The 27,477-nt window shown below is 43.3% G+C and overlaps 2 protein-coding genes across 2 annotated transcripts in view; both read left to right on the forward strand.

The window, feature by feature from the left end:
- pibf1 (progesterone immunomodulatory binding factor 1) overlaps nucleotides 1-14,859 on the forward strand; it is a 42,306-nt gene extending 27,447 nt beyond the window's left edge. Inside the window, exons 14-19 of the mRNA XM_080739790.1 lie at nucleotides 616-706; nucleotides 1,476-1,578; nucleotides 5,500-5,630; nucleotides 8,564-8,648; nucleotides 13,259-13,438; nucleotides 14,786-14,859. Of these exons, the coding sequence (XP_080595916.1) occupies nucleotides 616-706; nucleotides 1,476-1,578; nucleotides 5,500-5,630; nucleotides 8,564-8,648; nucleotides 13,259-13,438; nucleotides 14,786-14,839 (644 nt within the window). The 3' untranslated portion in view covers nucleotides 14,840-14,859. The remainder of the gene's footprint in view (nucleotides 1-615; nucleotides 707-1,475; nucleotides 1,579-5,499; nucleotides 5,631-8,563; nucleotides 8,649-13,258; nucleotides 13,439-14,785) is intronic.
- Nucleotides 14,860-17,001: 2,142 nt separating this feature from the next.
- Nucleotides 17,002-25,681, forward strand: klf5a (Kruppel like factor 5a; the record flags this gene model as incomplete). The annotated part of the gene is made up of 4 exons (XM_080740705.1): nucleotides 17,002-17,181; nucleotides 18,754-19,873; nucleotides 22,149-22,208; nucleotides 25,503-25,681. 4 exons carry the CDS (start codon nucleotides 17,002-17,004, stop codon nucleotides 25,679-25,681), a joined length of 1,539 nt encoding a protein of 512 aa, XP_080596831.1.
- Nucleotides 25,682-27,477: the final 1,796 nt, after the last annotated feature.

Raw genomic sequence — 27,477 nt, forward strand, 5'->3', positions numbered from 1 at the left:
CGGGTACACATTATTGTGTATCAATATTTTATGCTTTAACTATTGAAAAATAGCAGATATACAAGCTCACAGCGCGGCACTATCTGCTATTTTTGAAAAATTGTGAGAATTTGAATTTTGACCTGATTCTATAAGTGTCTTTTGAATCCTTCTAAGACTTTTTGAAAAACCTATGTTTCTATGGCTGCAATCTGGCCAGCCATCGTCAAAGAAAAGGTCCTTTTCACTTAACTGGAGCTCAGTTAGTCTGTTCTTGAGAGACTACTATGTCAGTGGTTCTCAAACCTTTTCATGTGAAGGACGCCCAAACTGATATGTATTTGGCCACGGACCCCCATCTCAAAATATCTAGTTCCAGGGACCACCCAGATGCAAAATTTGAGTTACACACGTTTGCTTTAAAAATACATATATTCAAAGATTTGCACACATTTTCACAACTTTTTCAAAAATAGCAGATCTACAAGCTTGCAGCGCGCGCTGTGAGCTTGTATGGCTGCTATTTTTCAATAGTTAAAGCATTCAATAATTCTAGGCCTAAATGTTAAGCACAATATCGCTATGCTGCATCCTTGTCATGTAATATATTGGATTTTTGTTGTTGTGTGTTGGCAGTTGAGAACGAGGAGGAGGCAGAGAGAGTCCTGTTTTCGTACGGGTACGGGGCCAATGTTCCCACAACAGCCAAGAGGAGACTCAAACAAAGGTACAGTGCATTCTAGACTGGGAAAAGCTTCTTGAAAGGCCTATCTGTGGCAGCCAAAATTAAGACGACGGGGAGGAGGAGAGGGGGGGTTAGGTGAACAGACAATATGCCAGTGATAATTAAAATAAACGTTTGCTACGCTGATGGGTTGTACTTAGGGGTGGGCGATATGGTGATAATTAAAACTAGCCCTAACTCACTCTAACCCTAAACTTAATCTCAGTAACCGTGACGAGTAACTAACCTGCCGACGCTATTCGGAACAGCGGCCCGTCGGGATATTGAGCGGACCCCTGTTTAAAGAAGTAAAAAAAAAAACACATTTCTGTGGTATGGTTATTGTATTGTCAAAAATAACTTTTGTAAAGGTTACATAAAGTGACTTGCAATGGACAAACATGGGGCTCTGTCACTTTTTACATCCAAAGTTTCATCTCACTGCAGCGCCGCAAGCCAAAACCAAAACCGGTAATAACAAACTAGACATGGATTTGGAGACAAAGCTAGATTTCCTGACAACCACAACTGTTAACAACATGAATTTTAGGGGAATTACTTGTGTGATCATGTTTAGAGATTTGCATAACTGGATGTGTGTGTGTGTGTGTGTGTGTGTGTGTGTGTGTGTGTGTGTGTGTGTGTGTGTGTGTGTGTGTGTGTGTGTGTGTGTGTGTGTGTGTGTGTGTGTGTGTGTGTGTGTGTGTGTGTGTGTGTGTGTGTGTGTGTGTGTGTGTGTGTGTGTGTGTGTGCGCGTGCGTGCGTGGTGCAGCGTTCACCTGGCCCGTAGGGTGTTACAGCTGGAAAAGCAGAACACATCCCTGAGGAGAGAGCTGGAGAGGCACAGCACGCACACAGGGCAGATTTCTGAGGAGGTAAATACACACACACACACACACACACACACACACACACAACTGCGCATATTGTATCTGAGTATATCCAACTGTCCATATGAAGGTGTATGTGGCTACAGTACATTGCCTGTGTGTGAATAATCATGTGTGAGATACACTTTGAATCCCAATCAAAATCACTGCAAGTCTGCACATGTAACACGCATGCACGCGTGCACACACACACGCACACACGCGCGCGCGCGCACACACACACACTCACACACACACCACACACACACCACACACACGTGTCTGCCCCGGAGCAGAACCAGTGCGTTCCCACAACTGCATGTCTCTTAATTATAGCTCATTTATTCCATGCACATCTTGTTAAAAAGCCATAATGATTTATCTCACCTATACTATACAGACATAACCGTGTCAGAATCAAAGACTAGTTGTTGTTGTTGGGTGATGAGATCACCCCAAATCGACCTAGGTTCTGCCCCCAAGGTACGGCAGAGATGAAGCATTAGATGAAACATGGGTTCTAGGATCTTGTATCAAGTCACGTCATGTAGTTGCTAGTAAAAATGCAAATAGGGGATATGGTGATAATTATTGTTGAGACGATACAATGTCTCCACGATATTCCTTTTCAGAGATATCATATGTATCGTGATTCAATGAGGTAGCCTGTTGAATTGTTAATACAGAGATTCATTGCAGAATTCATTTAAACCTTTTTTTGGTCTAAATCAGTAGTTCTCAAACCTTAAAATGTCAAGGTCTACCCTTAACTCTGACACTATACAAATATTGTGATATAGAATTTTTCCATATTGCCCACCCCTAAATGCAAATAAAAATGAATGAAGGGAATGCAATATTAAACAACGGGTTAATGCGGGTAATCGGGTGAAGACCTGCTTTGTATGTCATTTATGTTGCTGCGATATCTGGATAACTAGTCTCATGTGGTCAGACCACCTTCTTACATCATCGATTCCAGTGACGGAGGATCTGAATCACAAGTCAGCATGTCCATGTTTTGACAGAGAAAATCTCAGTTAAGCCTCTGATTTGCTCAACTGTAATGGAAGTCTGTGGTTGGTCAATTCATAGGTAGTCTCGGGAGGGCGGTCCTTAACCACTTTTCAATAGCTATGCGTCAGATATCTGTCTAATCGTCTAATGTCCAACTAATATCCACGGGGAACCAGGGCACATGGCTGCACTGACACTTTCCCCTCTCTAATTTACACAAGAATGCATTCCATTTGTCCACGCTCCTCTCATCATGTCCCTTAGTCTGGCCTCAAAGACATGTCGTGAAAAAGGAAAGGTGTTTGGGGACAACAATCTCTCCGCAAGAATCTTATATCGGAGTACTAAGAACTCCTCAAACACACACTGAGAGATGAGGAGTATGACTACTATGCTCCACAGTTCAACAATCACAGAGGGTTTGGTTTTGTTGTGATTTGTGTGTGTGTGTGTGTGAATGTGTATGTGTGCGCATGTTACACAGGTCTTAATTTGGGTGTGGATAACTTGGTGTCTATGCAGTCACGTTTTTGCTGCTTGTGTTCAAATGTGAAACCCACCCAAGAAGGGGTGGGACTTGGTTTGCTCTTCTGGTGCTAAGTCTGTGTATGAGCGAACGCGTTGCGCAACCCAGAGAGCTGTGATAGTAGGCGGAGCTGTGGTCTTAAATAAGCCAGCCATTCACCTGTCACATTGACTGATTGGCACTTGTCTGCTACGCCACATGATTCAGACAGGATGAAAGGTACAAAATGAGAATGGCAGGGTGAGGAAAATGGAGGTTTCCTGTTCATGCAAGACAAAGGTCTACTCTAGGGTGTTAACCACTTAAACCACCCACACAGGTGCCCTGACTAACTCTATATATGATTCTGCCCATCCCACCTCCTCTACTCACCTACAGACACTACCAGACAGTCCACTGTAAAAGTGGTTTAATATGTAACACAGATTTCATATACTGTTTATAATTGTTTGTTTATACATTTTGTAACATGCCGTTTAGTGATAAGCAACCTCACATGCAAGTACAATAGATGGATAGATAGATGGATACCTTTATTATCCCACAGGGGGAAATCAGTTGCCCAGAGGCAGCACAGCAGTTTAAGGTTACAATTTACAAAGAAGTAAGAAAAAGAAAAAGAGTACTGTTGTGTACAGTCAAAAAAAGCAAGGCACAATAAAAAGAAGAATATAAACATAAAGTGTTGAAAAGCTGTCACAATAAAAGAAAAATATATACATAAAGTGTCCAAGAAACATTCCACGCTCATAAGTGTCACGTCACACACAAAAAAGCACAGCAATAGTACTCAATATCAATATCACTTGGACACTATTGATTTGGCAAGGAAGCGAGTAGGTAGCATTTTATAGTAGGGTACTAGGGACCATACAGTTTAATGCTCATTTGGATGCAAACGCTCAAACAAGCATTTGCTAAATTCTCCCATTCATCATTCAGCACTGGAGCAGCTTCACAGACATTAGAGATTAAACTCCAGGCTTCTGTCATTAGCTCTCTAAAATTATTGTTTTTGACAAATATGCACAGAGCAATAAATACTCATCCAAGATAACATGCAAACCTCATAGTCTTATGAGCAGACTTTCCCCCTTAATCCCACTATCAACCGTTCCAAATGAGTGGTAAAGCTGTGTTCTATAGATGGTGGTGAGAGACGAGGCAAGTTGAGGTTTTGTTGTATTGTGCCCCTATGTGAAGGTTCCAGTGGCGCAGATTCAAGCTATACATTACAAACAAACCGAGACCAGACGTGTGATTACAAGATGTGCCTTTGATTTTCCACTATACACAGTAAAATCAAAGTCTTAATTTAACTAACAGTGTACAAATGGACCCACTTATGGGCACATTTGTACACTGAGAGAGTTAAATGACTACTGAGGATTTTACTGTGTGCAGGCAGCCAGGTGAATGAAATGGAATTAATCCATACTAGGGGTGGGCGATGTGGTGATAATTATCGTTGAGACGATACAATGTCTCCACTCTCCACGATATGCCTTTTGAGACATATCGTATATATCGTGATACAATGAGTGAGCCTTATAAAAAAAATCCTGTTGAATTGTTAATACAGAGATTCATTGCGGAATTCATTTAAACCTGCAAGTCCTGCATTTTGGTCTAAATCAGTGGTTCTCAAACTCTACAATGTCAAGGTCTCCCCTAAACTCTGACAGTATACAAATGAATTCATTTGCATGCAGTCAAGAGTTACATACTTGTAAGGGTCAATTTAGACCTCCCAAAAGGATCTTTTTCTTTTAGTTTTTGTAACCTTATAAGTGGTTGTACCGTTAAGTAACTTGAAAAATATCCATAAAAATCAACATGAAAAAAGAATCATGATAAGATTGTGTATCGTGATACAGCTTGGAAAAATATTGTGATATTTTTCCGAATCGCCAACCCCTAATCCATACCCAACTTTGTGCAGTTGGGAATGCTGTGAAGGCATACTCGGCTCTCCATTTACACACCTTTTTATTGATCCAGCGTGGATCTTGATCAGTTCCACCCTCACTCTGTGTTCAGTCCTCACGCTCTTGTGTTGTGCAGGGTTCCCACGGTCATGAAAATTTGAAAAATATTTTCCAGTACTGGAAAAGTTTTGGAATTGATCAAGGGTCTTGGAAGGTTCTGGAAAAAATTATCTGCACGATCCGCATGCATGCCACGGTCCGTTCGTGGCATGCACACTTTATTTTTGCTAAACTGCCTGTCTTTGGGCATTGCACATAGGAGTAAGAGACTCGTTATTGCGCTGAATGATTGTAATATAGTCCTGGATATGGGGTTAAATATTCTGGAAAGGTTTTGGAAATTCATTGATAAAAATGTGTGGGAAATCTGGTTGTGTCTTATGTGTTTTCTCCCAGTTATCAGCAGCCAACATGCTGCTGCAGCAGACCCAGCAGCCCTATAGCTACTTGATCGAGACCGTGCGACAAAGAGATGCACAGATCAGCTCCCTGAAGGAGCGTATCGCCTCGCTGGAGGATGATGCCAGGTAAGCACATGAAAGAAACAACTTCTTCCTGTGTAGAAATGAAATGAACTAAATCAGGAATTTGCCCTGTCTTTTAAGTACAGATCACTATTTGTATAGGCTTCTGTCAGCCCCCCGCTAGTTTGCATAAATCCTATTAAATCGTACATTTACTCCCCCCCCCCCCCCCCCATCTTCTTGTACATTGTGTGTGTGCGAGCGTGCAGGCGGGCATGTTGTCATGTGTACCAAGGGTGGGTCATGTAAGTGCACCTACGCTACACTGATAGAATCCTTGTACCCCATTTCTCACTCTCTCTCTCCCTCTGACAAATATGCGAACCAAGACCCCATACAGGTTTCCTCTTGCTGCTGTCAAGCGTTCACCTGGGGCTAGTGGAAAACATTTGAAATCATCTATGAAGTTCAAAACTCCCCATTGACATGAACAACGCTCAAACTTCTGTGCAGTTATATAAACTCCTTCTGGCTTATCACCCTTTATGTCATTTTATTACTCCCCCACCCAGGGTAAGGCTTGGTATAGATTCATGATTTTCTTTTATTGTTACATCTTGTTGTACAAGTATAAGAAAGTAAAATTCTGCGGTTATGGCTCAAGATTATCATTCCAGCATTCATCATTTGCTAAGCTCATCCAACTGAATTTAAAGTGATTCTGTATGCGTAAATGTCTCTGTGGACGACCTCAATGTACAAAATCAAAACGGTTTTGGTGCTTTGTTGCCGAAACTTGCACCACAACTAATATAATACAGCACCGTCTTTGATTGATCGATTGACATTTGTATTGCTAGTTTTTGCTACATCCTCTATTCAAATTGCCTAATGGGAGAACCGGCAGGTGGGCGGACGGACCATGTCATAAGCAGTTCCCGATGCAGCTAGCCCAAATATGTTGTCTAACCTCAATGTGTTGTCATCAGGCGCAAATGAGCATAGTAGGCAGAATGTGGCAAAAATATTAAAAAGACACCAAATGGATGGGACACAAAACAACAGACAATGATAAGAAAATATATCTATATAGTAAAAAAAAATCATGATAATAACATAGAAAGGAGGTGGGTGGCCACTGGCCAGTGATTCGCCACATGGAGCATGCCCCTCACAAAAGACATAATCTCATGCCCCTCACAAGACATCATTTCCAGCAATTCACATTATAGACACTACCACTCTCATTATCTCTTTAACACAAGGGTCTTCAACAGGGGGTCCTCAGAGTTACTACAGGGGGTCCTCCAAATCTTTGTGTGATAGATCTTTTTTCTCCTTTTTATATTAACCACTTGAACCCTAATGTCCATATTCTGAGAACTTTAGCCAAAAATAGCAGATCTACAAGCTCAAAACGCCTCGTGCTGCGAGGCATTGTGAGCTTGTAGATCTGCTATTTTTGGCAAAGACGTTTGGTGTAGAGGGGAAAAAGAGCAGACTAAGTACAGGGTGAAATGTCAAGTTATCTATTGACGATTCAAGTGGTTAAATACGTATCTGAAAACACAAATTGACATGAATCCAAAATACACTGATGATTGTGCTGTCAATTAATGAAACTATATGGAATCTATGAGAAGGTTGTGGGGGTCCCTGCTTCATCTCTCTCTCAACTAAGGGGTCCTTGGCCTGAAAACGTTGAAGACCCTTGCTCTAACAAAATGTCCACAATTTCGCAAATTGACCATATATAGGTTCTATGCTAGGTGAAACCTAGGTTTGTTTTTAGTTACAAGGTAAACATTACAACCTTTACCCCACCCACTACTATGTCATGTCAACCCTCATGACTCTTTTCACCCCAAAGAACACCTTCAATCCTTTCAATAGCCTTTTGGGTGTTTGCTCAAAGCTCCAGCAAACCACTTGTGGACAAACGTGTTTGGCAAGGCTCTCGAGGAACTAGAAAATAGGGAGCACTGAATTGATTATTTATAATTTCGAATTTCAGCACAGTAATCTTATTAGTATCTTTATTGTCCACATTGTCATACTAATAAGATACAGAGGTCCCATACTATGGAACTTGTACCTTCATATTGTGAAATGAACATTCCAATTGTATAATTGAACACACACACACACACACACACACACACACACACACACACACACACACACACACACACACACACACAATGCCCTAATCCAAGCATGCTTTGTCGTTCCCTCGGTTTCTCTTGCCCCCAGACAAACACAACTACATACAGTATGAAAAGATTTTTTCATAACAGCAAATTGTTTCTTTCTATCTACTGCATCCATTGTTATTGTATTTGCATTATATGTATTGTATATTAGACTATAATGTGTTGAATAACTCCGGAAGAGGAGCCATGTGATAAACCTTCAGGCACATTTCATTGTTATAATTGTTCTTGTGCATTTTTAGATATCTCCATTTATACATTTTTGTTTTGAACTTTATGTGATTATATGTTTAACTAGAAGCAGTGCTCTTCCAAGCACAGGTCTCCACCAGGTCAGGTATGTTATTGTGGCCTCCTGGTGGCGCTATAAATATGAAAAGGGTGTCATGTATTCGGCCTTCACGGCGATCGGATGCAGCAAAATTGGACCTGCTGGTGGCGCTATAACAGGCCAATGTGGAAAGGGTGGCATTTGTTCCTTCACCTACTGGGAATATATGTGCAAAATGCTCACTCATGCTCTGAAGGAAGCATGAGCTCAGTTCGGGGCTCTCCCCAGGTTGGCAGAGGGAGAGCAGAGATCAAGATTACAGCTTAGGCAATTGGCACCGGGTGGAAAAATTGGTTACAAAATCATGGGATAAAAATTTAAGAAGAAAGAAATATGTAATTGTTTGTCTGCCTGACATCTCTGCTTGTATCTTTGAGTTTGCTGCGCTGTCCCGAATGCCTTTTGTTAAAGCTTTGAATATATTTATTTCAATGTTTTGTATTTGTGTCCAGTGCCTTGAGGAAAGAGCGGAATGCGCTGCAGCACATGAAGAACAACATGGCTGCTGATCTGGAGAGACTCCTCAACCACAGAGAGGTAACCATGACAGTGACCACGGTGAAGACATGGGGCAGGCTTTGCTTCTAGGGATGAGATGAAAATGTCCCGATTATTGTTACCAAAATAATTGCGATTTAGGATATTATCTTGATAATAATAATAATAATAAAACTTTATTTGTATAGCATCTTTCATGACATGAAATGCAGCTCAAAGTGCTTTACAGAGCAGAAAATGAAAATGAAGTGCTTAACAGAAATACACGTGATTACAATAAAGCAGAGAAAAATAAGAACATAAAACATTGAAGATCATTTACAACATTTTAAGAACATTATAAGAACAGTGTGGACTTCAATAGCACCACAGGAATTTAAAAATTCAGCTAAAAGCAAGAGTAAAGAAATAGGTCTTGAGCTGTGCTTTAAAGCTATCCACAGAGCCTGCCTGTCTTAGGTGTAGCAAGAGTTCATTCCAAGCTGTCGGCCCATAGAAGCAGAAAGCTGCTTCACCATATTTTTTGTGTCATATTTTTTATGTCATATTAGGCACATCAAGCAGGTCTGCACTAGAAGACCTGATAATCAACATCAACTTCCATTATCCTGGGGTGGAACATTTGCCAAAAAATAGCAGATCTACAAGCTCGTAGATCAGCTATTTCTTTGGCAAAGAGATTTGGTAGAGAGTGAAAGAATCTGTATTTTACAGGTCCGTTTTACCAATTATAGAGGGGTTAAGTGGCACAAATAAAAGGTGAATTGATCCCAGTGCATGATGGAGGACGATTTCACGATAAGTTAAATCTCCACAATACGATTATCATGAGTGTTTTTTATCACGATAAACGATAATAGCGATTACCGTCACATCCCTATTTGCTACAACATGTTAATTAGTCAGGTCTGTGACCTCACCATTACTGTGCCAGGAGAGTTATATTATTATTGTATATTTGTTTTACCCATTTTCCTACCTCATGTCATAAATGTAAACGTACACGAGTTTCTTTGGATGTCTGTAATAAAACCGAGGTGGTAAAATGATATTCCAGTGTGAAACAAGAGATTGGAACTTTTCTGCACCTGATCAGCAGAAGTGTCCAGGCAGTGAAGAAGTGCATGCTATCACGTTTTTTTGTATTGGACATTCTGCACAGGCTGTCAAAATACCTGATTTAAACAGTTGTCTCACAGCAGAATATCATTTTACCACACTGTTTTTACTACAGATGGCAATGGGAACACGTACAGCGAACAAAGATTTTTAATTATAATAACTTTCATATATTCTAGAATCTAGATACATTGCGCATGCAGTGAAATATTCAAAACCTTTTTTGTTTTAATTTAGATTTTTATGGCATCCAGCTCATGAAAATCAAATCCATATCTCAAAATATTACAATATTACACGGGACCACTCAAAACAAGGATTTAAATGTCAACCTTCTGAAGTCCAGTGTGAGGTTTCCGCATTCAGTGATGATTTGGGATGCTGCTTCCAATGCTTTTTTTACACAATATTCTAATTCTTCAAAACTGTAAATACCTTTAAATTTGCGATACCAATGCTGGAGAAATAGATAAAAGAAAATGCACCTGTTCACCTTGCACCCCCAGTCCTGGATAGCAACACTATATGACGGGTGATGTCACAGATGGGGTTAGGTCAGCAATGACTCAGTAGACTCCTATACGCACATAACTAAAGGTGTAATTAAAGTTTGGTATGTGTCATGTCATGCCTTGCCTTGCCTATGCTTTCCATGATAATGGAACTGTGGGACAAAATATTAAAGTACTACTTGAGAGAGAAAAAAGAAATGTTTAATTTTGTTTGATGCTGAGCTGTACTTCGCTCCCCACTTTGCAACCTTAGAAAAAAAGAATGTTTTACACGCATGTTAAAAATATTTGATCTGCACCAGGAACCAGATTGACAGTCAATATATCGCAAGTGTGCTTCAGGGTGTCACACATTCTAAAAGAAATGATCACTCAAGGCTGTGTCTGTGTATGTGCGTGTGCGTGTGTCTGTGCACGTGGGAGCGTGCGCGCCAAGCCAGCCGTTTGGTGTATGAAGTATGTGCCCCCTCGTAGACAGCTGTTCCTCAGCCTGGCTGTTTGGGATGCCATGAGTGTGTGTGTGTGACATGCCAGGGCTCATGTCCTCAGGGGTGATAAATAGAACCGTGAAATGGCTCGGGGTCTTCTCCCTGCCCTGCCGCCACCCCCGCGGACCCTTGAACCCGTTGGGCTTCTTGCAAGTGGTCCCATAGTTGGATTTCCACAACTAGGGCCATCTGGCCCCGAGGTGCAGGCCAAGTATTACAAGATGCCCTACAAGTGTAGATATACAGTAGGCCACTATATGATAGTATGAGAAAGGATTCTGCTTCAGAACATGTTGAGGGTTGAATTTCCGTTTTGACATCAGCAGCATATTTATAGTCTAAAATTAGGACGACATTCTGTGAATGTTTGTGGGGGGTAATTTGATGTGATTGATTTTCATGAAAACTATATTTATAAGTTAATACAATATTTCTCGTCTTGTTCCAACAAATGTTTTGTCATTTTACAAAAAGTCCACACGATAAATATCCGATACAATATATGAATAGGCTTTGGTTTCACAATTTTCTCAGCTCGTCCCCACGTGTAGGCTAGCCAGACAGTCAGTGTCAGAAATGTCTGTGTGATTTAATTTGACTGTCCCTCAGGCACTGACCTGGGTCACATTGTCTCGCCTTGGTCCAAAACATCAAGAGGACAGGCAGTCCCCTCTCCTTAGTACTTGTTTCTCCTTGGACTTGACAGTTAGCAGGTGAATTGAGGGGCAACAGTACAGGACAGAAACCTGGCAGGTTTTATTCCTGAACTGTAAAGTCCTCACTATTAATTTAACCTTTTTAGAGTGTACAGATGGAACCAGATTGACTCGTACACTCTTTGGTAGATGAACCTAACCCTAACCCTATTTACAGGTCTGTTTTACCAATTATAGAGGGGTTAAGTGGCACAAATAAAAGGTGAATTGATCCCAGTGCATGACGGAGGACGATTTCACGATAAATTAAATCTCCACAATACGATTATCGTGAGTGTTTTTTATCATGATAAACGATAATAGCGATTGTCGTCACATCCCTATTTGCGACAACCTGTTAGCAATAGCCCCATCTGTGACCTCACCATTGCTGTGCCAGGAGTAATATTATTATTGTATATTTGTTTTACCCATTTTCCAACCTCGTATTGTAAATGTAAAGGTACACACGTTTCTTTGGATGTCTTTAACTCATTTAGTGCCCCTGAAATTAACGGATTATAAAGTCCACGACGCCACCTTCAGGCTGGCATCACCGCCGTTATCTTATTTTGAAGGCCAGAAGTCCACAGCGCAATCACTTCCGGTCTGACGTCATCGGGTCGTGCGCCGGAACCGATCCTTGTCCACGTGGAGTTGTGTAATGGCCGACCGGGAGCTTTTATAACTGTGTAACATAAGCGAGCATCTGCCTCCATCCTAGCTTCTAAAGTGTAGTTTTGAGATAATGGACATTAAAGATGAGATCCCCCGTCCACCTCAATGTTATGGATGGGACTATTTTGTGCTCGTGGAGCCGTGATGATGCGAAATCAGCGACGGATTTCGTCTCCGGACCTCCGCCCATTCTTCTCGGTAATGTACCCGCCGTTACAGTAATATATTACTTTTCGCGAGATATCTCGGGAATGGCACTACAGATACTCGAGTACATTTCGCGAGATATCTCGGGAATGGCACTAGATGAGTTAATAAAACCGGGGTGGTAAAATGATATTCCAGTGTGAAACAAGAGATTGGAACTTTTCTGCTCCTGATCAGCAGAAGTGTCCAGGCAGTGAAGAAGTGCATGCTATCACGTTTATTTGTATTGGACATTCTGCACAGGCTGTCAAAATACCTGATTTAAACAGTTATCTCACAGCAGAATATCATTTTACCAGTAAAGCCCCTATCAGAGTCTGTGGTGAGCCTATCACCGCAAATTTTAGGTGTAAAGCTATCCACCTTAAGTGAGAAAATAAGTGGAGGCCATCATAGTCAGTCACGGTGAAGTCCTATCACTGTGACTGACTGGTCTAGATCGACCAATCAGTGAACGGGGTGATGGGCCGATCTGTCTGAAAGTAAAAACAGAGAGATGTGTTCGCGGTGGATAGCTCTTCACCACGAGTAATGACGTAACGTTGTAGTTTTATGACTTAAACGACTTAAAAAGACTACACTGCGGTGGATAGCTTATCACCGTGTTGCCTACTATGATAGGGGCTTAAGACTCCATAATCGGTAGATAAGCGAGGTCACTTGCAACCTCATGTTGCCGCTAGAAGAGGGGCGTGTGAGAAATCAGGGCTGGAGGTTGTGGTTTGCCAGCCAAGAAGTGTGTGTGCAAGGATAGGGGCAACGATGCCGGAGATAAGAGTAGGGCCAAAAGTGGGCATGGCGGACAGAGTGATTGCGTCCAACTATTTTTTATTTTAATGTTGAGCTAAGCAATCTCAGCCACTGCACCATTGATGAGAACAGAAATTTTGACTTTTTGGAAATTTTCCTTTCTAAGTTGTCCCGACCATCTCCCATGTGTGTCTGTGCAGGAGTTAGCGATGATGAAGCAGGTATTGATCAGCATGAGGTCTGGCCAGAGAGACGCTCCAAGCCTCCTTGACCTGGACGGAGCAGGGTCTAGCCCTCCCAACACCAGGACGCAACGACCCAAACGCCTCGGCAAGACTGCAGAGGAGGAGACCACCAACAGGCCAAAACCCACTGTGTTTGTAAGCATCTCCTCTATACGTGATGTCTGATAAATTCACACCAAGTATCAAAACTATTCATGCTGAAGTAGGCTTTGTCAAGGGTCTTTACCAGTGCTTCTCAAACTTTTTTGGCTGCAGTACCCCCTTAGACTGATTTTTGAAGCCAAGTACCCCCTTCCCCTGACTGTAGCATTTTGCTTATCAAAAGCTCATCAAACAATCCAGTTCCAATGCCAATATGTTGGCATAATGGCAAATTAGCATTGCTTTCTATTCATAACTGTTGTATTTGGTTTTACAATTTACAGATTAGCAGGTTCACACAAAGACTGTCAATGTTTTGTCATTACCCATAACAGTGAAATACATATTCCCTTTTTCTCCTGTACCCCCTGAGGTACCCCTGCGTACCCCTAGGGTCTACACGTACCCCCATTTGAGAAACACTGGTCTATACTGTATCTATGGGGCAGCCATATCTGAATGGTTAGTGAGCTAGGACTCCGGAGGTCCCAGGTACGACTCCAGCTCCTGAGCGAGACGCCTAACCCCTAACTGCTCCCCCTCTGCGCTCCTCTGTGGGCAGAACTCATCTATACGAACACAATGGCCTGTGTTTGTGGGGAGGCAAGGCGGGCAGGGAGGGTGATATTTGTCACTACAAGTACGCATACGGGCTGGGGCGGCATCTGTCAGCAGGGAGTGTTGGGCGGGAGAGTAGGACGAAGGCTTTACGTCTTCCCGGTGGGTGCTCCTCACTGGCAGGTGAGACAACACGCAAATTTGTGTGGGAAGAAATTAACTGGCATAACGACTAAATTGGGAAAGGAGCAAAAATCTCCAAAAATAAATGTAAAGAAAATAAATTAACTATCACATAATCTTTTCAAGGACACAAATATTTAAAACAGCGCTACCATACCAGGCCAGAGTTTATTGTATAAAGAATTCATATATTTGTACTTAAATTGCATTAATACTTAATTGAGTTTAATTTCCTGCACAATATATCAATTGTTTACTACAGTCAAATTGCATTATATAGTAGGCCTACTGTAACAATAAGTATGTTCTCACATTTCTGCCATGTGGTCTCCAACTTTGTGATATCATATTGCAATAACTCTGTTAATTTCCAACTGTAAGTAGTACTGAACATAACTGTGGTGAAGGAATGCATGGGTTCATTAGCCATGATTTAAAATGACTCATTTTTTTGTGACCTTTACTTGAGTGCGTCACTCTCAATAAACTCTGTTAAAGCAGTTGAGAAATTACATTGTCCGGGAGAGGAGTCTGAGTCCAATCCACCCTTCCTCAATCAATCTAATTCTTATTCTTGCTCTGTTTTTCTTTCCATTGCAGACCAATAAGGATGTTCCGGAATGGTACCGAAAGCTGAAACAGCAACCCAAATGAACAATCACATGGAGTTTTTAATAGTTGTTTTAATTGGATATTCAGGTTCTCGTCATTTGAAATGATATTTTGCCAACTTTTTTTTTCTCTCTCTTTTTTTTACACTTGTAAATAAAATCAGATCTCGTAAAGTTTGTCATATGATACCTGAACCGTTATGTGTAGTACATTATTATTCTAATCTTCTGTGAAGAAACCAGGTTCTGACTCAACAGCCTCAAAACCAGAGGTATTACTTCCTGAAGTCTTGACATTCCTGACAGACTTGACTGGCCGAAAAAAAAAAAAAAAGAAAAAACATTCCTTGGCTTTGGCAATCTATTATATTAAGCCTGTCTGTCATTATTCTACGAACATTAGTACTTAGTAGTCATCCAGTATCGTTGAATAAGCATGAAAGGTCCAGAGAACGTGAGGGTTTCTCAGCCTTAGATTTGTACGTGCTGAGACTCCTTTGGCTTTAAATATAGACATGCTGGGCATACCTTGATCATTTCTTATCGGTGTCATATTAAAGTTAGCCCCAGGGCCTGAATGCCTTAGGCTGACTGGTCTACTCTCTGTCGCTGCTCTCTTCTTTCCGGTATCTCTCTGACTTTTACAATTCCCAATAACCTGTCTTTTCCCAAAATGTATAATTAATTATACTGATTCTAGTTTATTTTTAAATGTATTCATTTAAATTATCCACAGTATCTGAAACTTTTTATGGTACCTTTCACTTCTAGACATCAACTGAGACATTTTTCCACAGGTTTACTTTGATGTTCAAAATGTATCTAAATCAGTTGCCAAAGAATTCTTTAAGTTTTAAGTTCCTTCTGACTGGAACAATCAAACTGTTGTTTGAATTGCCTGTTAAATATTTTGTCTTAAAGTATGATGTGTATTTTGTAATTTGCGGATCTAATACGTGAGCAGGCCGTGTTTTTTCAAAACCTTTTTCATTTATTTTTAATAATTTTTTATTGTATTTGTTTTTTTCCATTTTCCCAAAGAATTATTAAAAATAAATGAAAAAGGTTATTGAAAAAACACGGCCTGCTCACGTATTAGGAGGGTAGTATGAGTCACCAGAAAAAATAATGGGTGTTTTTAATGAATCTATCATGGTTAAAATGGAGTTTGAATTTACTATGGGTGTGTATGGGGAAAGGTCCTGGAGGAGGAGGGCCTGATAAAATTTACATCAAATATCTAAATATTGAATCAAGCAAATTAAAATCTGTTCAGGGTGTTCATAAAAGCCTGATTAGACGATAAAATTACCAAAAGTGTTTTTGAAAGTGGAATATCCCTTTAAGGGGTTATTGCCAATAAAGAATTTCAGACTGAGAAGTAGGTAACTACAATGCATTAAAACAGCTGACTAAGTTATTCATAAACGTATGATGTATGCTATTTGTGATCAGAAGCATCTTTATTAGGCCACTTAATAGGCTATCCGCTATACATCTTATTTGCACTGCTCTCAGTTGGGTTGGTTTATTATGCCCCTTCTATTTGGGAGACTTCCCCCATATCTGTATAGGCCTATAGCCTAATTTAGATGTAATTTTCATAACGTGAAAGTAGCTACACAGTTGGGAAATAAAACAATTATTATACTCAATGACACATTATGTATAAACAAGAAAACAACTAATTATGTTATGTTTATGAATCAAGCACAGAGTAAACTTAATTCTTGGAGAAGCAGTTGGTCATACATTCATTACTTGCATTATGTCTATCACGTGCCAGTGCACTGTTCTGATTGCCAGACGTTCTTCCTAACATAATGTATACTTTGTAGGCTGTAGTGTGTGTGTGTGTGTGCATTAGATGGAGCGCAGGGCGGTGGCCGGTGAATGAACGATCAAAGCCTTTTGAAGGTTGGGGTGGGCGGTGCATCTCCTGTATTTACAGTGAGCGCCCCGCCCTGTCATCAGAGATACAAAACTGTCTGGTCCAATGCGAGATGAAACAAGTGGAAGAAGGAGATGTGCATGGTCTCGCAGACAGACAGGACAGCCTGCTCAACATTCTCACAACCTCGCTGCCTGGCTGGTCCGACTCACTTTCCCCTAAAAAGCCCTAGCTTCTGCCGTGGCGTTTAAAAACGACAGGGAATAACAATTTTAGGTGTGTATTTTTGTTGACGGTGTTGCGACGGAGGGTTAATGGCCGCGACACTGACGATGAGCGGCAGCGGGCAGGAGGAAGCCTTCTATCCGCTGCTGAAGTCGAGTCTCCCCGGCGATGGAGGAGGAGGATTCCCCCTGGAAGACTCAGCTCTGTTCGGCCTGGACACTGCCAAGATCACAGGGACGGAGAGGAGCGGGCAAAACGAATACACACAGGTAATAAATGGACAAGAAATAATGCAGACTTTTTTTGGACGATAGAAACCGCTGATTTATGATTTGTGATTGAACCCCCCCCCCCCCCCCCCCCCCCCCCCCCATTTCATTGAATGGGCGTGGCAGACTGGCTGCTTTTTCTAGCCTCTTACGATTCCACGGGGCCAGAGATTATTGCTAATCAATACGTTTGTTTTTTTGCGTTGTACTACTTTTAGTAATGCGGTAAAGAAGTAGTAGGCTACGATCGCAGGATGCAAGGTATGGGCCAACTGGACGGCAACGTGAAGCCGAGCTATTCCTACTGCATTTCGCATTCTTCAGCGCATTGCTCTGTGTGTGGAGCCAGTGCCAGCCAGTTGGTCACAGTTGGTCTCTCTCTGAGCTGCCAGGCTCGCACCATAGATACCACACCAAGCAACAACTGACTCACTCCAGACTCGGGACTGGAAAGGTCCCGGGAACTCCGCTATTACGCCGCGACCAAAAAACTTGTCGGGATAGATCTATAACAGCTGGTGTGTAGGATGATCCATTCCAGGGGCGTCATTTGGGGCATCACCAGGGGGATGGCAATTGCCACCCCCTAGTGTTCATCACAGTTAACCTCAAATTCAGTTATTTTATGCATGTTGTAGCATTAATTTATTAAACACTTTCCAATGTGGCGTCCCTATTTTTGGGGATGTCATCATGTTCTCTTTTCGGTCCCCAAGAATATAGCGAAAATAATGGATCTGCAATCAGCTTGTAGATCCACTATTCTCGTTATTTTAGAAATGGGGTTTACCAGTTAAACTGGTTACCTACTTTTTGCAACCCTCCCTATTTCTTGCTGAAATGACGCCTCTTGGTAGGATCATTAGACATACTAGAAATAGCAGCCTCTCCCCCGCGCCACGGTCAGCGCAGCGCATGCAGCGCAGCCCCCCGGCCCGGAGGGAGGCACTCTGCGGCGGACTGGGAGGCATGGGGTGTTTCCCCACTCCCCATCATGCTGTTTCATCTTTTACTGGACGATGGTGGTGGTGGTGGATGCGCCCTCGATGACACGTTGTGCACCTGTCCAGTCGAGCCTGTGCATTGTGTGACTAACGGATTTGTATGAACTCGTTTCTTTTTCAGACTCTTGCAGCTTTAATATTGCTGTTGACTGTTGTGGCCTTAAATTGAGAACCCCACACAAGACTTCTGATTGTTTGTTTTCCTCCACTTGCTGGTCTTTGTCAAATGTAGGCCTAGTTAATAGGTGTATGAGTTCAGCCTGGCAGGAGGAGCGGGAATGTAGCAACCACGCATTGATGACTACTTGATAAATGTTTTAGTGGTGACTGTCCAATCAAACTTTTGTCCTCTCGGCATGGTGTCTCGGAATAGTGTCAGGGTGATCATTTGGGAACACTTGGCTGGTGGATAGGAACCTGTTTAGGACAATAGTGGTTTTGTTTATGGCAGCAGAAGTTAATCAGTTTCATCTCCTTTTTAAGCATGGTTTCGTTTTTTATACAATGATGACATGAAGCGAAACTAAATCTCTCCTGCTTTCTCTTCTGTCTTACTCCCCCTCCACAGGCAAAGTGTGAACTGGACAGGTATCTGTCCCCTCAGCCTCTCTCCCATCCGCATCCTCCAGGAGACAGCCACCAGAAGTCGCGGCGGGACAGCGCGTCCGTCATGGACCAGTTCTTCACAGACGATCAGTGCGGCGGGGCTCCGTACACCCTCAACATGAACCTCTACGTCCCGGACGTTGCCTACCTGCGGATGGGCTTGTGTCGGCCGGCCCGCCCCCCTCACGCCCACGCCCACGCTCACGCGGGACTGGCCCAGGTCAAAACGGAGTCCCCCTCCACGTCCTCCTACCCCCCCACGTCCCTGTCCCACTGTCTCAGCTCCACCTCTGCCGGTGGGGGCAACAACGCTATGGAGACCACCACCATAAACATGACGTTACCCGGGTTGCCGGAGTTCACTAGTGTTTTCAGCCAATCGGGAGGCGTCGGTGGCTGCGATGACTCTGTGTCGGAGGTGTTCATCAAACAGGAAATGCCCTCGCAATTCGAGCAGCACCCGCACCATCACCATGACGACAGTGGCTCCCTTTTCCAGCTCCTCAACTCCGACCTGGACCATCACCATGGCAACGGCATCAACACTCAGCACCACCACCATCACCACCACCACCACCACCAACACCAGACGCAGCACACGGGGCCCTCGCCCATCCCCACGCCGTTCCACGACCTGTCTGTGGCTTCCTCGTCTTCCCAGCAGGAACAGAGCGCAAAGTCGGCCTTCTGCGGCGCAGCCTACACGCACCCTCACACTCACACGCACCCACAGTTTGTCCAGCAACAGGTGCCCTACCTGCCCCCCTCCCCGCCCAGCTCTGAGCCGGGAAGCCCCGACAGACAGAAGGAGCTTCTCCATACCCTGTCGCCCCCTCCCTCCTATGCGGCCACCATCGCCTCCAAGTTGGCGGGCAGCCCCCCCGGACTGAGCCCTGGCCCGGGCCAAGGCAGCTTAGCCTTGCCTTTGGCTACTGGTGGTCCTTCCCCGGCCCCGGGCCCAGCCTCGGGTCTACCCTCAGCTCCGGGCCCAGCTCCAGCTCAGACTAGCATGCCTGTCCGCTACAACCGCAGAAACAACCCTGACCTGGAAAAAAGACGGATCCACCACTGTGACTATCCAGGTTAGAACTCATGCACCGTGTGGAAGTAGTATTTTGCACTCTGCATTTACAGTGTAATTGTGCTGTGTCAGGTGCCTCATATTTCCAGAGGGTTAACATCCATTTCTTGTCACACACTCAAGGACCTTGAAAAGTATTCACCAAACGAAAACGTACAAGACAAAGAAATGTCCTTGTGACTACTGATACTTTGTCAGTGCTACTTTTGCTTTCATGATGCTGCATCAAATGGCTGTGGCACTCTCAGCTATCAGTTCTGTCAGATTCTTGCGGCTTTCAGTTCAACATTGGTATGATGGCAGTAGCATGAACCCTTGTACTGGTGTGCATGTGTGTGTTTTTGCACGTGCGTATGGATAGGACTGTAGGGCGCTTAATATTTAACCAATTTATTTTAGCCTGCTGATTTAAAGCCTGACAATAGCAGATCTTCAAGCTTGCAAGGGGCCGCGAGGTGTGGTGCGCTTGTAGATTGGATATTTTTGCTGCAACAGCGCGCACAACCAAGTATATAAATCAGGCGTCGCGACCACCTTGCCACACACAGCATTTTGCTCTCAGTCATCTGTCTCACATTCACACACATTTGCATGCAGGTGCAAGCACATACTCACACATAGGCGTACAGTAAATGTTTTGTTGTTGTTTGTTTCTTTGTTTTTTCTTTTCTTTTTTAAGTCCTGGGAAAATTGTTCTCACGTAATTTTATGGCAGCTACGCCAAACTTGTGAGTACCTCTTGGTCTTGCATGGATAATTAAAGCTGGTACACACACACACACACACACACACACACACACACACACACACACACACACACACACACACACACACATGCTATTAGATAGCTATACTGTATGATGTGCAGCTACTTGTAGGACATGTAAAGTCAGCTAGCCTGTGGCAGTGTGTAAGTTAGGCTTAGAGGAGCCTCCTGCAGCATGTTAGCACATGTCTCTGAACACGCACTGCTCAGTTGGACTTTTATAACCTCTCTAACTTTGGCTCGAGGCTTTAATGTTGCACTTTCTTGTATCTGCAAAAGGGCTGGACAAACGTAGAGCAAAATGCTCATTACTCAGTCTTTACATCGTCACGGAAAGTTGACTTTGGAAGTTAATCAGTCTTTTCTGTGATATCAATGTACCTGTAATTTTGAACATCGTGTTCCTGCCATCTCGGGGTTCAAGTTCAGTTTAAATCTAATTGAAATCAGTATTGTTTGGTAAGGAAAACATGGGTTTACAGACAGCTGTGCAAAATGCATAACAAATGATCACAACCTACAGGCAATTTATGAGAATTGCCTATATCAGTAGTTCAATTTCCATACAGTGCAAAAACCGTCTTTCATCAGTGAAACATTAATGTTTTCGGAGGCTGTGTGTGTGGTGTTCTGGTCTCTGAAGACTGTTTATAACGTAAAATTCAGAAGTTGTATGTTAAACCTAAGGGTTTTGCACAATAACCTGTAGTTCCACCAACTAAATCTATAATAGCCAAAATGTGGTTACATAAAACCATAGGTAACAATACTTTTTAACACACGAAAAAAGACAAATAGAATGATGCAGCATGTTAACTAGTATGACTTTGTGTATTCGTATTCGCTATTGTGAAACTTGACCTAAAGTGAAGTTACACGGTGCAATAGACCCCCTGAGGCCAAATCTTTCTAAAAAATATATTTTTCATCAATTTGGCACAAATATTGGAATTTTAAAAGCAAACGAAAGTGTACAGGACACATTGGAATGTCCTGAAATGGACTTGTACATTGCTATCAGTTTGCCGTTGTTGGAATTTCTCTGTTTATTTATATATATATTAGGGGTGCAACGATACACAAAATTCACGGTTCGGTTCGATATTTTAGTGTCACGGTTCGATACTTTTTTGATACAAAAAATAAACAGAAATGTCCTTGATTTATAGATATATGTTTATAACTATGTATTTTTTTGTTTGAACTTTGAACAATACGACACCCAACCTATAGGGTAGTGGTTCTCTAAGTGGGCTCTGCGGAACCCTAGGGGTCCTTGAGGGGGTTCTAGGGGAATGTGGATGTGGAGTGGTATTGTATTGTATTGTTCGGTACAGGGTCATTCGGTTCGATATTTCTCGGTTCGATTTGATTTTTGATATTCGGTTCGATATGTTGCACCCCTAATATATATATACCGGTAGTTTGAAATGAGGGTCTCCTGAGGTGTTTGGTCCATACCTAGGTATTGATTTGTAACCCCCACCTTGGTTTGTCTTGTTTTCCTCAGGCTGCAAGAAGGTCTACACCAAGTCATCTCATCTGAAAGCCCACCTCAGGACTCACACGGGTAAGAGTCTCCTTTTAATTCACTCCGCTTTTTTAAAAACAGGCCCCAGTTAAAAAAAACAAAAAGATGCGACGCCCGCGCTGCTGGTATTTCGGGTGTCTGCGCTGGCACCGTGTTGCTAGGCAGAGTGTTGTGTTCTTGGCATGCATGTGTAAGTCTATCCTGCCCCCATTCCCATCTCCTGCCCAATATACTATTGCATCAAAACAGGTGGAAGTGACACACGTCTGCCAGTGAATGAGTAGCGCAGGACTGTGTCTACGCCATCGGTGCTAGACCGGTGGCGGGGACCGGTGCCAATGTCTTGTGTGCGCGCGCTACGCCCCGAAACAATCTCAGACGACACTGTTTGAAGTGCTTTGCTCCTCCGACCACCCTTCTGGACCTGTTTTTGGTGCTATAAATACACAAGATCTGTTTGTACCAATACGAAAATATCTTAGATCATTCTATCTCTCCTATCTCTAGATATGCCATTCTTCAGTCCCTCTCTCCAAGATCCGTTTCCCTCGCCCGGGCCTCGCTCTCACTTTCTAAAATCGATCCCCTCGCTCTCATCTTTCTTTCTTTCTTTCACTTTCTTTCTTTTTTCTTTTTTTTTTCTTTCTTCACCTTCTCCCCAGTTTGTCCATTGGTTGCATGTAACAGAACAGTTGTGGAAAAGTTAAGTCAACAAACAAGTAGTTAGGTGTTGCGCCCCACCTCAGGCCAGCTAACAAAACAAGACTACTGTTGATACCTACGCACATTCCTGTCTCATCTGGACGTGCGCTCGCACACACACACACACACACACACACACACACACACCACATTTAACCCCATTGGGGGGGCTCATATTCTCCTCCTGTATTTGATGGTAACATGTCAGTGTGTGTGGTTTGCGTTGCGCTATCGCGAACAAGACAATTAGATCGGGCGTCACCCACACTGTGGGCTGAATGTGGTGTGGTGATTACGGACCGCGAGATGAGAGCATGACACAGACAGACGAGGGCTGCGCTCTTCCAGCAAAGAGTTCCACCTTCGCTCTGTAAAAGGTCAATCTTTCTCAGCTGCCGGCTCCCTTTTTCTCTCTCTCACACTCTCTCCGTTATAGAGATGGGATTTATGGCTCTTTGCAGTGAGCTGGATCTCTGGGATCCGTTCCTTTCAAAGAGTCTCATTTTAGTTACTAGTTACTTTGTAGATTTTGATTATAATTACAAATCAAATCAATATTTACATTTACGCCATTTGAAAATAGCCGATCTACAAGTTCACAATGTGTTGTGTTGCGACGCATTGTGAGCTTGTAGATCTGCGATTTCCAAATGATTTTTCTAAATTTTATTCATTGTAAAACCTGTGAAATGGGACATTCTGCATAATGAGTACTTTCTACTATTGGTACTTTTGGTACATTTTGATACCAAGACACTTGTACTTTTACTCAAGTACTTTCTAATTCCGAACTTCTACTTGTGGCAGAGTATTTCTACATTGCGGTGTTGATACTTTAAGTGAAAGTATCAACAGTGCAATGTAGAAATACTCTGCAAGTAAAGAATTTACTCCCCCTCCTCAAAAAAAAAAGGAACTGCTCCCTATACTGCGAACCGGATTCCATTGTTAATTTCAAAGAGCCGTTCAAAAGACTTGATTTGTTCGCGAACGTCCCACCTCTACTCTCTGTCTCTCTCTCCGTTACTACCTTTTCATTCACATCATCACCCTTTTCTGTGGCTTTTCTCTTGCCGTTCCACTTCAGGGCCTCTCCCATCTCCTCCCCTTGTCCATTCCTCCTCTCTTATTCAGCCTCTTTGGCTCTCACATGCAAAGACTCACACACATACACAAGCAAGACATGCACACTGTACACACACACCTGTCAGTGAGCTGCATGAAAGGATTCCTAATGCGTTTGTGGCCCTGTGGGAGTCCCTACTCTAATCCCCATCAACATCCATTACCCTGATTGTGTGTGTCTATGAGTGCACGTGTGTACATATGTACTGTATGTTCGCGCGCGTGCGTGCGCGCGTGCGTGCGCGCGCGCGTGCGCGCGTGCGTGCGTGCGTGTGTGTGTGTGTGTGTTTCTGTACTGAATCTGTGTATATGCATATCCATGCCTGTTTCTGTGTGCACGGTTAGCGTGAGAACCAAACACTCCACCCTCTCTCCTTGTTTTTTCTGCTCTTTTTTTTCCACTTTGTTCCTCTTCATTGTCTCATCATGGCCCAGGTTCATGTTCATGTTGAGATGTGTGGGAGAGCTGGGTGACACATATCTTGCATATGTGTATGGCGTATCGTTCAGTTGGCCGCACAGTTCTTTACTAACACCATTTGCCTGAAATGCTTGTTTATGCTCTCCTTGGGCCGCAGGATGGGGCTGTGGCTTAAAGCAAGGCTGGATAAGAGTACGCTGTGTGGGGCTGGGACAGAGGGAGAGGGAGAGGTCCCTGGGTCATGGTGTTGCTCTTGTTCTGGGGGAGAGGCCTTGGGCGAGGGCAGGGACAAGGAAAAGCCTACCTGCCGCCAAATGACAAAACTTAGAGTGACATGCAAGAGAAACAAAGACGGAGCAAAAAGACAAGTGCGGCGTGGGAAATTCTGCACAGTCTGGGCAGTCTGTGAATGCTTGAGTGACAGTAATATGCCCCAGGTATATAATGTCTTTTTAAGCAACCGGGCCCTCCAGTAAACCCTGTTCTCCCAGATCGTCTGCCCTGCTACACGATTTCTTTGCGACTCAGCTAATTAGCTCTATTGACTGACTTCACTGCAAAGAAATCTGTGGCATAAACACCATCAGCACTCTTGTCAAATGATCGTTGTGTAAATCCTTTTACAAATGTATTGCCATCTATGTTACTGGGGGGTTATATATATATATATATATATATATATATATATATATCGTCGTTGTCGGGTGGAAACCTTGTATGTCCAAAAACCGTCTGTTTTGTATTTATCATTTTTAAAATGATTTAAACTAGTGAAAACAGCCGATCTACAAGCACACAACGCCTCGCACCGCGAGGCGTTGTGTGCTTGTAGATCGGCTGTTTTCCCTACTTTTGTGCGACGGCCTTGTATGATGAAGCAGGGCTTTGCTTTGCGAAAGAACGTACAAATTTGAAACTTGGAGATACGAGGTTTCTGCCTGGACAGTGACGATATAGTGGGCTGGCAACTGGCCAGTATTACTGCTGTACCATAGATTGCAGCTGCACTCAACCCCGCTCCCTCTCTTCTCCTCCTTTCCACTCCTTCCCTCTCTCTCTCTCTCTCTCCCCCCTTCCATCCCCAGGTGAGAAACCATACAGGTGTACGTGGGACGGCTGTGACTGGCGCTTTGCCCGCTCGGACGAGCTGACCCGTCACTACCGGAAGCACACGGGGGCCAAGCCCTTCCAGTGTTCCGTCTGCTCGCGCTCCTTCTCTCGCTCCGACCACCTTGCCTTGCACATGAAGAGACACCAGAACTAACTCGCTCGCCAAATGAACACACACACACACACACACACACACACACACACACACACACACACACACACACACACACACACACACACACACACACACACACACACACACACACACACACAAAACTGCATACACCCTTAAACAGATCCACTACCACAAACCATGACATGCAACTGCACATATGAACCAAGAAACACTATAGTGAACCTTCCCATCCACACACACACACACACACACACACACACACACACACACACCTGTTCCAAAGTGGCCACGTGCAAAGCAGCTTTCACTGACCAGGCCCTCTGCAGCGCCCTACCTACCGCTCTTTGCTGTGCTGAAGCGGTACGGTAGGCTGGCAGACATTAGGCTAGTACATTGTACATTATCATTAATGGAGAGTGGATAGATTTGGCGAATGGAAACTAATGGAGGGATGTTGTGGACAAATTAAATTTGCAAAGTTCGGATAGAACCGGATAGAATTTCACCAGTTTGATTTCTTTGGACAAAACACCCTGAAAAAGAAATATATATATATATTACACAAAATGTGTCTCTCATGTCCTTTTCCCTCTTAGGACGAGACATGTGCGGTGTTGACTACAACAAAAGCATTTGCAACTCCAAACTTTTTAACACCCTGTTCTAACCATTGGAACAGGCTTTTTTGGAAAAAGAAAAAGGAAAAAAATCGTATTATGCTGAAACAGCCAAAATGTTTGTTTACTTTTTTTTGTTTGTTTGCGTCTAACTGGAACAGCCAGAAGGGTTTAATTTTTACCAGTCTCTCAGTTTGCACTAGAATTGGCCGATTGTTCAGAATCCTCAACGGCCCACTGATCTCAACCCACCACTGGAACCACTGGAATCACTACTGGACCCAGCTTCACTCAACACTTCATTTCACTGAGCACTAACACAAGTCATCCTCGGCTCAGTGTATTAAACATAAAAAATGCACTTCTTACTGCGGCGAGAAAGTGAGCGAGAGAGGAGCCATATAGACAGAGGAAATGTTGGGAAGAGAGAGAGGCATGGATACGGGGAAGGTTTTCTCATCAAACAGAATGTAGACCAGAGGGAGATTGGGGAACAGAGATGAGATAGAGGGTTGCTAAAGAGCAGCAATTACCCAATGAATTATTCACTCTGTGTTTGGATGGATTCTCAAGCGAGGGGAAAAGACGGCAACAGAGCCCATCGGTGCCCTCATGACTTGTTACAGAGCAGACTAACAAAGATGTGACCCGAATTAATATTCAGCTCAACCGTCTTAAAAAGAGTGGAGCACTACTGTATTACTTTACAACGTTGTATTGCTGCGATACAAGTGAGAGGCGGCAAATTGCATTTGAACTCTCTTCCTTTATTCGTCAACCATCTTGGCTCATCTATAGCTTATTGTAAAGTGCCTCCCTCTCTGGTGCTCTGTTCATTTAAACCTGTATATTCAAGTCTCGATATATGGGGTTCGATAGTAACCACGTAGAGGTGGGAGGGGGGGTCTATTTACTTTGTGGAACCTTTCTAGTCTCCATGGTAGCAGTAGCATCACAGCTCTTCTGGCATTAATCCAGGGGTCTTCAACAGGGGGTCCGGGACCCCTAGGGGGTCCTCAGAGTTACTACAGGGGGTCCTTCAAATCTTTGTGTGATAGAAACCTTTTTTCTCCTTTTTATTTACATTAACCACTTGAACCCTAACGCCCATATTCTGAGAACTTTAGCCAAAAATCTACAAGCGCTGATCTACAAGCTCACAACGCCTGGCAGTAGATCGGCTGTTTTCTGCAAAGA

The sequence above is a fragment of the Nannobrachium achirus genome (assembly GCF_963921795.1).
Source record: "Nannobrachium achirus genome assembly, chromosome: 13".
Taxonomy (NCBI): Eukaryota; Metazoa; Chordata; class Actinopteri; order Myctophiformes; family Myctophidae; genus Nannobrachium; species Nannobrachium achirus.